General features: G+C 39.1%; 1 protein-coding gene across 2 annotated transcripts in view; it reads left to right on the top strand.

The window, feature by feature from the left end:
- KIDINS220 (kinase D interacting substrate 220) overlaps nucleotides 1-14611 on the top strand; it is a 162844-nt gene that overhangs the window by 39647 nt on the left and 108586 nt on the right. For both annotated transcript variants that reach the window (XM_019520724.1, XM_019520723.1), the window contains exons 3-9: nucleotides 976-1074; nucleotides 4643-4741; nucleotides 5496-5594; nucleotides 6442-6543; nucleotides 9477-9575; nucleotides 9748-9945; nucleotides 13234-13332. In XM_019520724.1, coding sequence (XP_019376269.1) covers nucleotides 976-1074; nucleotides 4643-4741; nucleotides 5496-5594; nucleotides 6442-6543; nucleotides 9477-9575; nucleotides 9748-9945; nucleotides 13234-13332 — 795 coding nt within the window. The remainder of the gene's footprint in view (nucleotides 1-975; nucleotides 1075-4642; nucleotides 4742-5495; nucleotides 5595-6441; nucleotides 6544-9476; nucleotides 9576-9747; nucleotides 9946-13233; nucleotides 13333-14611) is intronic.

Raw genomic sequence — 14611 nt, 5'->3', positions numbered from 1 at the left:
CACCCACCAAACATAAGTGTGAAGGTCTGGTGGGCTCAGTCTTCATATGCTGTCAATGTTTAGTGCTGCTGTCAAAAAAAAAAACCCCAAAAAACCCAAACCCTTACTGAAAATAATAAAATGGTGGATCTTCACTGGGGAACTCAGTCAGTGAGGGACTGCATGATGGACAGCCCTCTTAGCCAATCAGTAGCAAGGGGCAGGGCCACTGGACCCCCATAATCAGTTGGAGGTGTGGGGGGGGAGGTCTGCTAAAACAAGCCTGTGAAAATGCTGGCCAGCCCAGCAGTCTGCTGGTGAAATTGGCTGCCTGCCTCCTGAATTTGGGTAGGTCCCTAACTATGACCAGTGAGGCTAATAGACAACTCTGACAGCAATGGTAATGAAAAAATTTACAGAGGACCCCGCAACAGTATTTGTCCTTCAATTGAAAGCATTATCAAATCCTTTTAATACCAGCCTTAGGAAAAATGTTTGTACTAATCCCCTGCTCTCCCATCCCAAGAACATTTTACACGTTCCTGAAGATCCTCAAACAAAGTAACTCCAGCAGACCCATCAGATCCTACTGTGTGCTGCCATCCCAATCCTCCCTGCTCCTCCCCCACCCTTATTGCAGCTACCACTTCTTTCACCACTGGATTCACTGCTTGTGGTGGTTGGTAGCAATAGCAAACAGCAGCATGGGTAAAGGGTAGCAGCAGTAGATCTGGCCTGCATGCTGTGGTTTGAGTATTCCTAGTGAATGGCAAGACTGAATGTTATGTTGTCCTTTCTTCTTGTCACGAAAATTTTTTTGCATGTGTAAAGAAGAAGTTTGAATATGTTAGTAGTGTTACTCAAATATTTAAAGCTTAAAACTATGTGAACTGAGCTTGACACTTTTTGTAGATATTGGAACTTTTCAGGTGGTGTGCGTGTGCGTTTTATATATGTTGTCTAAGTAGTTTACTTAAAACTATAATTTGGTTTCAGAATGGTCAGACTCCATTAATGTTGGCTGCCGAGCAGGGCAATTTAGAAATTGTCCAAGAGCTGCTTAAGAAGGGAGCTAACTGCAACTTGGAAGACTCCGTAAGTATTAGCATCATTTTTATTTTTCAAGTTCATCCCATATTTTGTACTGGAGACACTGGCTCTGAAATATAATATAGGTCTGCACTGTACCACTCCTCTTAAATGATGTGACTTTGTGATTGAGCTTGGGTCAGTCTATCTTCACTTGAATCCAAGGCAAGGTTTTTTCCCCTCATTTAACATGGGGGGCAGAAGCCCCTCATCTTGGATGCGAGTACGCATGGGGCACAGACAGCTCTTGCAGCAATAGGGCAGGCAAAATGGGGGGGGAGGGGTAGGCATAGGATGTAAACACTCGGGAGGAGCAGGCAGCAGGGTGGCACAAGTGGTTAGGCGTTTGGGGCAATGGCAGGTGCCAATAATTAGATCTTGTACATGTAAAATTATTGACATGTTATAAATTTTCCATGTATAGAATCTAATTATTAGGGGCTCATTTTAAATTCAGAGACATCTTGGATATGTGTAAATTTTGAAGTAAAATTGTAAATGTGTGCCACTGTAATTGATCCACAAGCATCTTCTCTTTACTTGTTCTACACTGGGTCCTCAGCTGTAATAGTATACAGCTGTAGCAGCTTTTGGTTACTTTTTATTTGTAAACGTATTCTGCCATGAAAGTCTATGCATTTAACGGTCCAGTGTAATTTTGTACTGGATAATGTCTTTCATGCTGTATCCCAAAATGCTTTACATACCTACTGGAAGAACAGGGTATAGAGTGATATGCCATCAGAATAAGAAACAAATCTTAAGGTATGGATGAAGAAGATATATTAAGATGGCTTGAAAAAGATGGAGAATGACTGAGGTAGAGAGAAAAAGATTTATTCAAGATAGTAGAAGTTACAGAGGAGAGACCTCTTACCAGCTGTAACAAGAAACAAAAAGATTCAGAGTAATGCTTTATAAACAGAGTAGGGATGTGAATGGTTAAATGTTTATAAACGTTTAACTGTTCACATATTTTGATAACTGGTAATACTGGGGGGAGGGAAGTGGTGTGGGCAGGCAGGAGGGAAGGAGGATGGGAGAGGTGGAGGGGAGACTAGTACCTAGGCAGGCAGGAGGGAGGGAGGAATGAGGAGTGGGGCTATTACCTAGTGCAGCATGGATATGGTATAGGAGCTATGAGGGTCCCAATTCTTTTTGTGGCACTGCAGCTCTGACCCCTTCCCCGCTGTCTGCCCCAAGGTGCATATGCACCTGCCAGTGGCAATGAATCAGGTTGGGGCTCTGCATACCCCAGTGCAGCAGCTTGTAGCCTCCCAGCAGCCTGTTATGGTCAGCCCGGGCTCTAGGCAGCCCCTGCCACCTACCACTGAGCCTGGGCTGCTTGCAATGGGGAGGCTGCACGCAGCTGCACTGGGGTCTGGAGCCCCCTGGCCCAGCTCTTTGGCATTTACAGATGCACACGTGCCTTGGGATGGATGGTGGGGAAAGGGCCAGGGCTGCGCTGCCATAAGAAAGTATTGGGCCTCTCGCAGCTGCTTCACCATGAGGCATGCAACTGCTGCTGGAAATGAGCCAGGACGGGCTCACAGACCCTGGTGCAACTGCTTGCTGCTTTATCCCCTGGGTAGCCGGGTGCCAGCAGCAGCAGTGGGTACAGGGCTTTCCCAGCCTGCTGCTGCCTCTTGTGGTTTGATAGTCTGTGCTGGGGCTCAGCGCTGCTGTCTGCAGCCAACGCTAAGCAGCTGCGCGCTGGTGGCAGAAGCAAAGAAACGTCTTTTCCAGCCCGCTGATGCCACTGATGCACAACTGCCTGGGGGCTGGGGCCTGCTGCAGGCAGCAACAGTGAGCCCCTCCACAGCCCCATAAAGTCATAGCCAGCAGCAGCAGGTGAGGGCTTTCCTAGTCCACTGCAGCCACCTGGAGAACAAGTGAATATGGAGGGGGGCAGTACCTGGTAGATGTATGTTATTGGTTAATCGTTTAACTGATAACATTAGAGGAGTTTAAACAGGTACAGGCAACCCCCGCTTAACGCTGTTTCGCTTAGCACTATTTTGCTATAATGCTCATTTTAAGTTGATACCTGATTTCACTTAGCGCTTAGTGAGTTTCATTATAATGCTCACGGTTGCCATCTTGGTTCATTAAAAACAATTGCAGTTGCCGTCTTGGGTAGTCACATACTTTCGGTTTTGTTTAATGCTCGTTTCGCTTAATGCTCAGTTTTTCAGGAACCAGTTAAGAGCACTAAGCGGGGGTTGCCTCTACTTAACTTTTATATACAGCCCTAAAACAGAGGACTTGAGTACTGAAAGAAGCAGATTAGAAGAGGGTTTCAAAAGCAAGAATAGAAAGCTTTGGAATTGAATTCTGAAATGAATAGGTAGCTTTAACTGCATCACTCCTCTCATTAATACTACTTTAAATATGTAAAAAGCTACACAGACAGGCAACTGTTTGTTCTGAAGAAATAAGATTTTAGAGGATATGGAGATGTGAGTTGCAACAGGTGAGCTGAAAAAAAAAGAGGTTGATGAATTACGGAATTGGAGCTGGAGCCAAGGCAGTTGTGTACTGTATTTCTAGTTTTCCGTGTATAGAATCTAAGTATTGAAGGATCGTCTTAAATTCATCACTGCCACTGTAGTGGGGAAAGCAGTGGTAGTGGGTCAGGTGGGGGTGCCAGTAATGGGGCTGGCAGATTGTTCCCTGCTGCCCATTTTCCTCTTCCCACCCCCCTGCTTATCCCCTCCAAGACAAGGAGCTTTTCCCTCCCAAGTTAAATGGGAAAAACCTTGTCTAAAAATCAAGTAAATACAGTATCTGGCCATTCTTGGGCAGTATTATTAAATGTTATGCTGTTACAAGCACACATATAGAAGGAGGAGAATTCCAATACAGCTCAGAACCGGAGAAGAATTATTTGATGGATGAGTTGTATTTCTGGTTTCTTTTGCTTGTGAGAAATTTTTGAGACCCATAATTGAAAACAGTTGATATGCTACCCCTTTGAGCAGATGATGAAAGAGAATAAAAATTGTAGTCAAGAGGGAGAAATGAGTTAGAAAAGTGCTGGCGCAGAAGAAGATGAAAAATATTTTCAGTGGTAAAAGCTGTACTGAAATGAAGGGGTTAGAAAATAACTATCATTAGAAAGAAGTTGGTTGTTAACTACACAGAACGAAATAATTTCCATGCTGCAGTTATGGCAAAGCTAAGTGTAAACTTGTGAGAGAGTAATAAAAATGAGTATTTTAGTTAGCTTTGTCTGTTAAATTTCAGTAAATATTAGTTTAAGCCATCTTTTAACCCCTTGGTTAATTTATCAGGATGTTGAAATCATTTGTTTGCAAAAAAGGTCTCACATTTATGAATACAGCACAGTGTGACATTTAACATAACAGACAATTTTATATCAAGTGTCATGAGTTGAATATTTAATTCATTTGTGGTTTTTACTTAGAAAGATACTTCATTGTCGTAAGCAAACCACTGCGTGGCAGGTGGGCACTGGGATAGTTACCTGGTACATAAATATTTTACACTCTGTCTTTTGGAAGTGCTGTTAAGGATGTTTCAAACATTTTACATCTTTTACTCTTTTTTGTAGGATAACTGGACAGCTCTTATTTCGGCATCCAAGGAAGGACATGTAGATATTGTAGCAGAACTGCTCAACTGTAATGTTAATTTGGAGCACCGGGATATGGTTTGTGTCTTTCTCATTCTAAAGTGGAATATAGTTCTTTAATAGGAGGCATATATGGACTTGTTAACTTTAAACTGTGTGAAACAATGAAGATAATTTATTGCATGGTCAGTGTTTCAAAATGTAGAATCTTGTTTAATTTTTTTTACAGTTCTGCTCTAAAGAAGCAACACTTACCTTGTTTGTATGTTTTAGGTTTTGATTTTGCTGGGAGTGGTAGTTACAGTAAAAATTACTTTTTTGTTGCTAATGTAAGTGCTCTGGACTGTAACAGCTGTTTATTTTTTCCTTGCAGAACTGTACGCATCCAAGGCACAAACACACTGCTGAAATCTGTTTAGGGTTTTACAGCAGTTCATTTGACTTTGTCAGTAGTTTCACAGTGACCTTTTTTTAGTGAGCCAACTGTAAAATAGGTGGTGGTTTTCCCTACTTCTGTGATCCGTAATAGAAATACTTAATCCTTCAGTTAAATAAGGTGCTGCTTTTGTTTGAGGTCTGAATTTTTGTTTGCAAATTTCATAATACAGATTAGGAGAATTTTTTTTCTCTTTGCACTCTGCAGCAAAACTTAGGCTAGCTTTACATATTTGATTATTAAGATCACAAGACAGGATCATAGATTGCTACTGTTTGTTGGACTTGTTAAAAGAAGTCCCAGTACAGTTATACAATTAAAGGAAATGAATAGGTATGAATTTAAATAAGTGATATTTTTCCAGTCTTTACTGTTTTTCTGTACTGTATTCTCCAGGGAGGATGGACAGCTTTAATGTGGGCATCCTATAAAGGTCGTACTGAAGTAGCTGAGCTTCTTCTTGAGAAGGGATCAAATCCAAACATCACGGGGCTGGTAAGGCCTAATTCGCGAAAAGTGGTGGGATGCACAAAAACTTGAATTATGCAGTAGTATTTTGCTAGAAACTGAGTCTTATACACTGAATCTTGTAGTAATAAAGTAGTTGTTGTTTTTAAGAATATGTCAGTCACTATTTTTAATTGAAATCCATTGATCTTTATAGATCTTTGGTAAGGTTATCATCACCAGGAAGATGTTAAGAATGTTTCAGTAATTATTGTGTGTAGTAAGCCATGTGGAAGTTTGTTTAATTAAATTTTAATTACTTCATCTGTAATGTATTGTATAAATGTTTATTTAATTAATCTCTTGTTTTATAGAAAAAATAATTATCAAATTGTCTGGGTTATGTAATTGTATGGCACATACACATAGTTGAAGAATAATTACAATGTTACCTACTTGAGATCTATTTTGTCTTCTATATGTGTAGGTATTATTATGGAATTGTAGTCACCAAGAATCTTAAATAAATCCATTGATATGTTTGTTGGGTGTTTTTTTTTTTGGATGGGTGGTTGGTTTGTTTGTTTTTTTGGTTGCTCGTCTGTATTACAACTGAGAGTCCAGATTAATAGTGTAGTGTCCTAATGTGACCATTTAAATGTTTGTAAAGATTAGTTGTGACCAAATAACTTCCCAACACCTGTTAAGCTATTTCATTGTTGACAGTTATTGAAATATAGCCGGTGCGTTTAATTTTGTGCCCTTTTCCTTTCACGTTTTCTCAAGTCCAAAATATTTTGACAGATATTTTCTTAATATGCAGATAAAGTAGAGTTATCAATGAATGTTTTCATTTCACATGGCTTAACTGTTTTGTATTTTTTTTTCATATAAGCAATACAGTGTTTATCCTGTCATTTGGGCAGCAGGACGAGGTCACTCAGATATAGTACGACTCTTACTGCAACATGGGGCTAAAGTGAACTGCTCTGACAAAGTAAGTTATGCTTATTTAGTTAGTATATTAATTTAATATGTTAGATGTGGGGTTTTTTGAGTACCAAGGGTTTAGGAAAATATTTGGAATGCAATATCCAGATTTGCTTTCCAGTAAAATATAATTTATTCAAGAGTTTCAAAATTCATTAAAATATATTCTGGTTATATTTTAGGGTAAGTTTTTAGTTTAAAATAATTTTTTTTCCTATAAGGTTAGAATCAGTTTGCCATAGATGAAGGAACCTTTGTATATTTTCTTGTTTCATACTATGCAGTTCAAGATTGGTAATGTACTAAAGACAATTTTTAATGTGGTGATGAACATTGATTACCTAACACATTGTCTCTCTATAGATATCTTAAATTGTTCAGGAGTGGTGCAACATAAAATGCCTTGACATATAAATCCAGCATACAGAAATCTATGATTATGATAAAAGGAGTTAAAATCATAAGCATTTTAAATGTGGCTGTTTTATCTTGTGAAGTCTAGCTCTGTAATAGATTAGCTGATCACTGTACTAAAACAAATGCCTTGTGAGATGACATGAAAACACACCCTCAGGTTAAATAAATGAGCATAATGTTCAATCTGATCTGCAATGCATCTCCCAAAATAATTCAGATTTATATATGTTCATGTGCTGCTGACAGGAGAGGGAATGAGGCTATCTCCATTTTATTGCTTTTATCACTAAAGAGAAATGTCTAAATAGTGAATAAAGATAACATTGTGAAATAACTTAAATGTATGGATTAGCTAGCTATTTGAAAAGCTTGAATTATTTAGAGACAGAGTGGGGCACAATATAAAAAGAATGTAAATGATTCAATAACAATCAACCAGTGAGGGCTAGCTACTTTTTACAACATGCTTCTCCCATGTAAGCTGAAAATATTTTTTCTCCCTGTACAAGCCATACTACTTAACAGACTTCTTGAAAGGCCTGAAAAAATAGATGCCTATTGAAGCATACCCTGACATTTATATTCTTCACTCTAAGAGTAGAAGGGGAACTTAAATAGTCAAGTATTTCTCAAAAAGTCTTTGTAAAGCAAGGTGGCAGTTTATGGTTCCTGTTATGTTAAGCTTAGGCAATGTTCCTTGAGAAAAGAGGTGATTTCTCACATAGGTGAGTTGGAAACGATTTAATTTCTGATCCATTAAAGCCCGTAAGCACATTTCATTTTTAGTGTTGATATAGTCTTCTTGAAGTCAGTTGTACTGTTCACATGATGGAAAGTTAAATGTTTAGTTGCTTTTCTCGATTTAGAGCCTTGTGGCTTTACAAATCATATACCAGACAATCAGGTGAAAGCTATATTTTCAACAGTTCTTTACCTTAATGTTCTCTAACTAATAGGTACCTGTCACGGATTGCTAAACATCAGGTTTATATAACAACAAAAGTCTTGCATGAAAACATGGAAAACTTTTCTTAGTTTACTAAAAAAAATCCCTGGTTGCTAACTACAGGTACTTCTTGTAATGTATTGATGGTAAATTAAAATAACCTGAATTTTTTTTATATTTATTTGAACTGTTTGTATTCAGAACAGGTTGTTCATGGTGTACCTGTGCTGTATCCTGGGCACTCTGAGGGGAGGATCTGCTTAAATGTGCCAAATCCAGAAATGCAGCTGTGAAACTGCTTTGGTTGTGCCCCCTGTAACAGCATTCAAGAGCTCTCTCTGGAATGCTTAAAAGCAGGAGGGGGATTGACATGGAGTGGCCTTTCTGCTGCATTTCAGGGCTTGGCACATGTAAGTAGGAGTGGGTAGTTGAGGTCATTCTTCTTTGGGATCACTGGAGACATGTTGGTGAGGATGTACCATCACAGTCAGACATTATTACCAGCTGATGGCTGTTTGAGGAGGATACAGAAAGGTTGTTGTATATTTGGTTCAGTTCCTATCTCATGTCCATTGGCAGTCTCAAAGAGCGCCCAATGTTTTGAATGATCATAAGGACTGTTAAACACTTGTGCTTATATGAGCCTCACTTGGTTGCTTGCTCCCTCTCATCTGAGCCAGTAGGAAACGTGCTAAACTAGTATTAGAATATGTTGTTTGCTCAAGATAAGGTGTGATTATACATGGAGTAAACCTGCATGTATCAGCTTTAATCTAGTTAGTCTACTTACCAGTAGCACTGGAAAGAGATGATGGTTTACTGATCTGTGCTGTATATTATCATGATTGTTGCTACATGTGATTTGCTTAGCTGGTTCTTTGGGTAGATGTGGTATCTTTTATTAGACCAACTGTGTAGTTGGAAAAAAAATCTTTACATGCTTTCAGGTGCAATCACCCTTCTTCAGGCATAGGAAGTTCCTGCTGTTCTGAGACTCCAAGGAATGAAAGAAGCTAAAAGTGTGACAGGATGGATGTCAGTGAGAATGTAAATAGGTGGAAATTAGGAAAATAAAAAGTAGGATAGGGAAGGGAGGGGGTAAAAATGAGGCGGGGGGGGAGAGCCAAAGGTGAGTAAACGAGATTCAGGCAGGCAAGGTTCTTTGGTTACATGTGATATCTTTTATTAGACCAATTGAGTAGTTGGGGAAAAAGTTCATAGCAAGCTTTTGGGTGCAATCACCATTCATCAGGCATAGGGAGTCTTTGCTGGTTTGGGACTTTAAGGAATGAGAGGAGCTAAAAGTGTGGTAGGATGTCTGTGAAAATGTAAATGAGTAGAGAGATAAGCAAGACAAAAGGTAAAGCGGGAGAGGGGAGAGAGCAGGGGGAAGAAGGGGGAAAAAAAGGGGTCAGAGGGAGACAAGAGTGATAAAATACAAGGTGTTACAAAATGCAAGGTCATCCATGCTTGTCCAGACCTTGATGGTCACCTAGCTTGCATATATTAACTTCTTTGAAACAGTTAATAGTTAATGTTAATTAGCTTGATTTTAATTAGTTAATTTTTGTTTGTAGTATGGAACCACACCACTGATTTGGGCTGCAAGGAAGGGTCATTTGGAGTGTGTAAAGTACCTGTTGCAGATGGGAGCTGATGTTGACCAAGAAGGGGCTGTAAGTAACTATTTTTTCCATCTTAAACTGTGCCTATGTTGTTTACAATATAAACTGACTGCGGTTTCTATTGTAAAAATTAAACCAAGTGAACTATTGGCGACAACAAAACAAAGCTAGTTTTCTATCTAGTGTATAATAATTTTGGTCTGTCTGTCCCTTTTTTTTCTAGAACTCTATGACTGCACTTATTGTAGCAGTAAAAGGTGGTTACACTGACTCTGTAAAGGAAATTCTGAAGAGGAACCCAAATGTGAATTTAACCGATAAAGATGGAAATACAGCTTTGATGATTGCATCGAAGGAGGGTCACACAGAAATTGTGCAGGATCTCCTTGATGCTGGAACATATGTGAACATTCCTGATAGGGTTAGTATGTGCTCCACTGGTAGCTATGATGCTAGATGTGTGCATGTTGCATTACTCTGAATTACCATGTACTGTACACCAGTGTATATAAATTCACATGTACTATATTTTTCCTTGTTTTTTGTTTTTTGTCCCAGGTGATAGATCTGTTTATGATTTTTAAATAAATTCAGTTTTTTTGTTTCCCAGCATGCTATAAGAAAAAACAAAGCCAAAGAAGTTCCTTCTGGCATTATATAAGATTACAGAAGGTTGCCAAGGAGCTGATGCTTTAAGTTTGATTTTTATTCTATATTTTATTATTCCCCGAGTTCTAATTCTGGTCCTGTTGCTAATTCACTTATATTTGTGTCTCTTTTCATATCAATAAGAAGAGGACAGTATTTAATGACTGTGCAGATTTGTTAATACTTTTGACAGAAGTTTGAAACTACAGAGCATAAGTGATAATTTTTACAAATGTGTATTTGAGTATATAACTTTAAACCTATTTAATGATCCCTTCTGTCCTTGATGCTTTTGAAATAAGTTCTGCGTCCAGATTAGTTGCTTTTCTTCTCTCCTTTCTGCATCTAAAATGTCTTTTTTTTTGGCCTTTTGATTTAAAAGCAGATTAATACATCACCTCCCCCACAACCCCCTGATCAGTTTTCAGGGCAAGTACCTTGGGGGAAAAATACTGCTCCTGAAAGCATTTTAGTAGCTTCCAAGTTGTTTCTACCACCACCTTCTGGAAAGTTGGCTAGCCTTTTCTCATTTTTTATAGCGATAGAAATTTAGCAGCTGATACCTCACAAGCTGTAAAGGTTGGAAATAAATCTTATCCATAAGCATGGTTTTCTAGCTCTGGAACAAAGTACATGGGCTACATATAAAAGTGTGTTGGTAAAATGAGTACATCAAGATGCTTAGAATCAATCTGAAATTCAGGTAAAGATCATGATGAGTAACTTACAACAGGGAAGTTGTCTTGCTACCAAGCCACTTTTCTAGTGGTTCTTGTTGTAGCCAAAGATTAAGTCATGTTGGAATTTAGCTAGAAAAACTCCAGTAGAAAAAATAGTAACCAAAATCCTGTGTTTATAAGTTGGGATGTCTTGGAGCTTGACAAGACGAGTTAAAGATTAACTTATTCTATTGAATATTAAGATTTTTTTTTTGGTTAAATACTAAAATATCACTTATTTTGCTCACTGATAAACACCTAACTTTTGGGGCACAACATAAATTGATTTCTTAAACCTTCTGATTGGTTCTCCCTGTTTGTCGGATACAATTATGTTCAAAAAATGGTTTCTTAAGTTATTAGATTCTTGATTAGTCTAGTCACTGGCAGTATCCTCCCACAAAAAGGAAGTCCCCAACAAGGTACAATATGTATTTAATATATCTGCAGTGCTGGCAGGTTAAGCCAGGTTACCACATGGAGGGGGATTTTAAAATTGTGCATAGCAAACATGAGTACGCCTTATTTAAATACTTACAACTGTTCATTAAATCCTTACACTTAAGTCAAGACTTTCTTCTATGAGGGGAAACTTGGTGAAATTCAGACCCTTCATTGCCTTAAACAAGTGATTAATTTAACTTTTACTTTATTGATCACATATATTTTCTCTGTGTCCGTAGGCCCCTGGCAGATGTTATATTTACGATGCGATTAAACAGTTAATTATGTCTTTAAAGTATAAACCGGCCACATGTTCTAGGGGTTAATGGTACAATAAAACAGGAAACCAGCTACAAAGTTACTTCACAAAATTCATACAGTACCATATTTTAGATAATAATTTTATAGCTGGTTTCTGTCATGCATTAAATCATATGTGGCTGATCAGCTGATCATTGGCTGGCAGGGACTGTTCCAGGCTTGAGCCCTAGGCAGTCCCTACCAGCTGATGGCAGACCAAGATAGTTCTGGTTTTGAGCCTGAGGACCATCCTGATCAGCTGAACATTGGCTAGCGTGGACAGGCCCAAGGCTCAAGCCCTGGGGAGGTCCAGATCTGCTGACCATCAGCTTATTATTGGCCGGCTCCAGGGACCACATGGGGGCTCAAACTGGCTACTGGGTTTTCGGAGCCAGCTGATGATCACTGATTTTCAGGTACCTGACTTATCAGTGCAGAGAGGGATCCCAGGATCATGATGGCAGGATTAGGAGCTGATCCCTGATCCCAACAGGTTCTCTTCATTCCATGCTGCAGCCACTGCTAGTCTCGCAGCTGACAAGGCTTGCAACGGCAGCAGCATTCCTGGAGTTGTCCTCACTGTGAGCCTTGTCAGCAGCAGATCTTGCAGTGGAGAGAACGCCACCTCTGCAAGCATTGTTGGTGTGGAGCTTGCAGCACAGGGAATGCAACCATGGGGCTGTTCTCCCCGTTGCCCCTTCTGTGAACCCCATAGTGCCCAGTATAAGTCTTGCGGCTGAGAGGGCTCTCAGTGGGGGGCGGTATGCCCCATCAGCTGTGGAAGCCGATGCAGGGGGAGCCTAAGATTGTGATCCCAGGCTCCCTCTGGCACTGGCAATAAGGTGTGATGGGATCTAATGTGCGATCCCACAATTGCAGCTCATGGCAGGAGGCACGATTGTGTGGATCTAGTGTTAGATCCTATTGCACCTTTACCTGCACATGGTAGAGGGGCCCTCCTGTTACATATAGAAGTAATCCCGATTTAGTTGGAATAACTGAAATCAGAATCAGCCGTGTGTGTGTGTGTGTGTGTGTGTTTTACTTATTAAAAGGAAAGACAGCAAAAAAACACTAATCTGCAATGAGAGAGCTTTATTAACCTCTTGAACCATTCATAGAAAATACCATTAATAGATTTGTTCTGCGTAGCTGGCTCTACTGTTTCAGTTTTTGCTTATTTATTTTTGCTTGGTTATTTCTGTGGTTGCATACATTTTGTTGGATGTGGTCCTTTTAAGTTATGCTCTTAGCCTGCATTTTTTCTAACATTTTTGCTTTATTTTAAATGACCTCTTCTCTGTAGATACAGTTGGGGAAAAATGGATGCAAACAGTTTTGTTTACCACATCACCAAAATAAAGTGATGAGAGTGAACTGGAGTAAACTGCTCATAATGCTACACACACGCACACTATTTGGTTACTGGTTACTCATATAGTAACCAAATGTGTGTGTGTGTATATATTTATATTTATACGTATATGTGTGCATACATACAAACACAAACAGCATGGTATATAAGCAGACGATGTGTTTAATTTTAATAAGTGAAAATTCACTCCTAGCTTCTAAGCATTTATATATTTTACTTCCAGAGTGGCGACACTGTGCTGATTGGTGCTGTTAGAGGCGGTCATGTTGAAATTGTGAGGGCCCTGCTCCATAAATATGCTGACATAGACATCAGAGGCCAGGTAATTATAAAAGTTTTAATCTTATCATGGGCCCTTAAATGATATGTGAAGGTGACAATACTAAACAGCTATACTGGGCTCTGAAAAATAGGACTAGAAAGTTTTACCTGAATTCTGTAATCCAGTTTACTAACAAATATGAAAAAACTTTGCTACTGCCCTTGCAATTCTGAAGGAATAAAACTTATAATTTACTATTTATAATTGTATTGTCAACTCACTTTTATTTAACTGATAAGCTTGTGTAGCAGAAAATATTTTTGAATGTATGTGATGTATTTTATCAGCATTAACTAATATGTATGTACAAAAATTAAGTAATGTATTTTGTCAATACTGTTTGACTAATCCTACTTACTACATCTGTTTTACTGTTCTCGTATCTTCTTTTTCTTTTATGTTTTTTAGTATTATCAATTAAGTTTCCATCCTTTCTTTTTTTCCCCCTCTTTGTATATTATTTTCTCTTATGTTTTCTTTCTCCTTTCTTGTCATACTGAAACCTCTCTCCCAAGCTGTACTACTTCTCTTATCACATCATTTTTTTCTTTTATTCACTGAACCAAACACAGTGCCCCCCACTGTAGAGTGCATGAGTTTTACAATACAAATGACTTATTAGAACAGCAGACAGCTGCAAAATGTGTAGTACCTCAATGCTGTGACCAAGTGAAAAACCAGGCTGTCACTACTGCTGGGAGAAAAAGAGTACCTATACATGTGCTCAGGGGTGGGTCAGGCATTTTAATTCGATAGGTTCCTGGAGAGCTGCTCTAATTAAAACACTGCAGCATCATGTGTATTAACCCCCCTTGTGTTTAAAAATGGCTGTGAGATGCTTTAATTAAAGCTCATTTGATGAGCTTTAGTCAAAGAGCCCTGAAGGGCATATGCACATTGGCACTGCAGCAATGCTAGAGCATTCGCGATTAATTGAGTCTGCTACAGCTCGTTTTCGTTTTCACTGGAACACATTAGGGCATATGTATAGGTGCCCAAAGACTTTTGTGTTTCCAGCTGGTGCCTTGTCATTGGAATCCTACTCTGCGGTTCTGGCTTTCAAATCAGCTTCTGGTCTGATAAATTTGGAGCCCTTCAACATCCTCAGGTTCCTGGAAGGGAGAAGAAATACTCTCTTAATTTGTTCATCCAACTCAGCTAGCTGGCTGCTGTCATAAATGGGAAAGAGGAGAGGAGAAGAGCTGTGTCCTTGCTGGTCTAACTCCTTACCTGGGTCTCATTTTGGACATGGGGTGGGAGGGATGGCGGTTTATTATCT

The sequence above is a fragment of the Gavialis gangeticus genome, unplaced genomic scaffold, assembly GCF_001723915.1.
Source record: "Gavialis gangeticus isolate Ggan-Ray unplaced genomic scaffold, GavGan_comp1, whole genome shotgun sequence".
NCBI classification, from domain to species: domain Eukaryota; kingdom Metazoa; phylum Chordata; order Crocodylia; family Gavialidae; genus Gavialis; species Gavialis gangeticus.
Note: the sequence above shows the minus strand (reverse complement) of the source record. Positions and strands in the feature narration are given on the sequence as shown.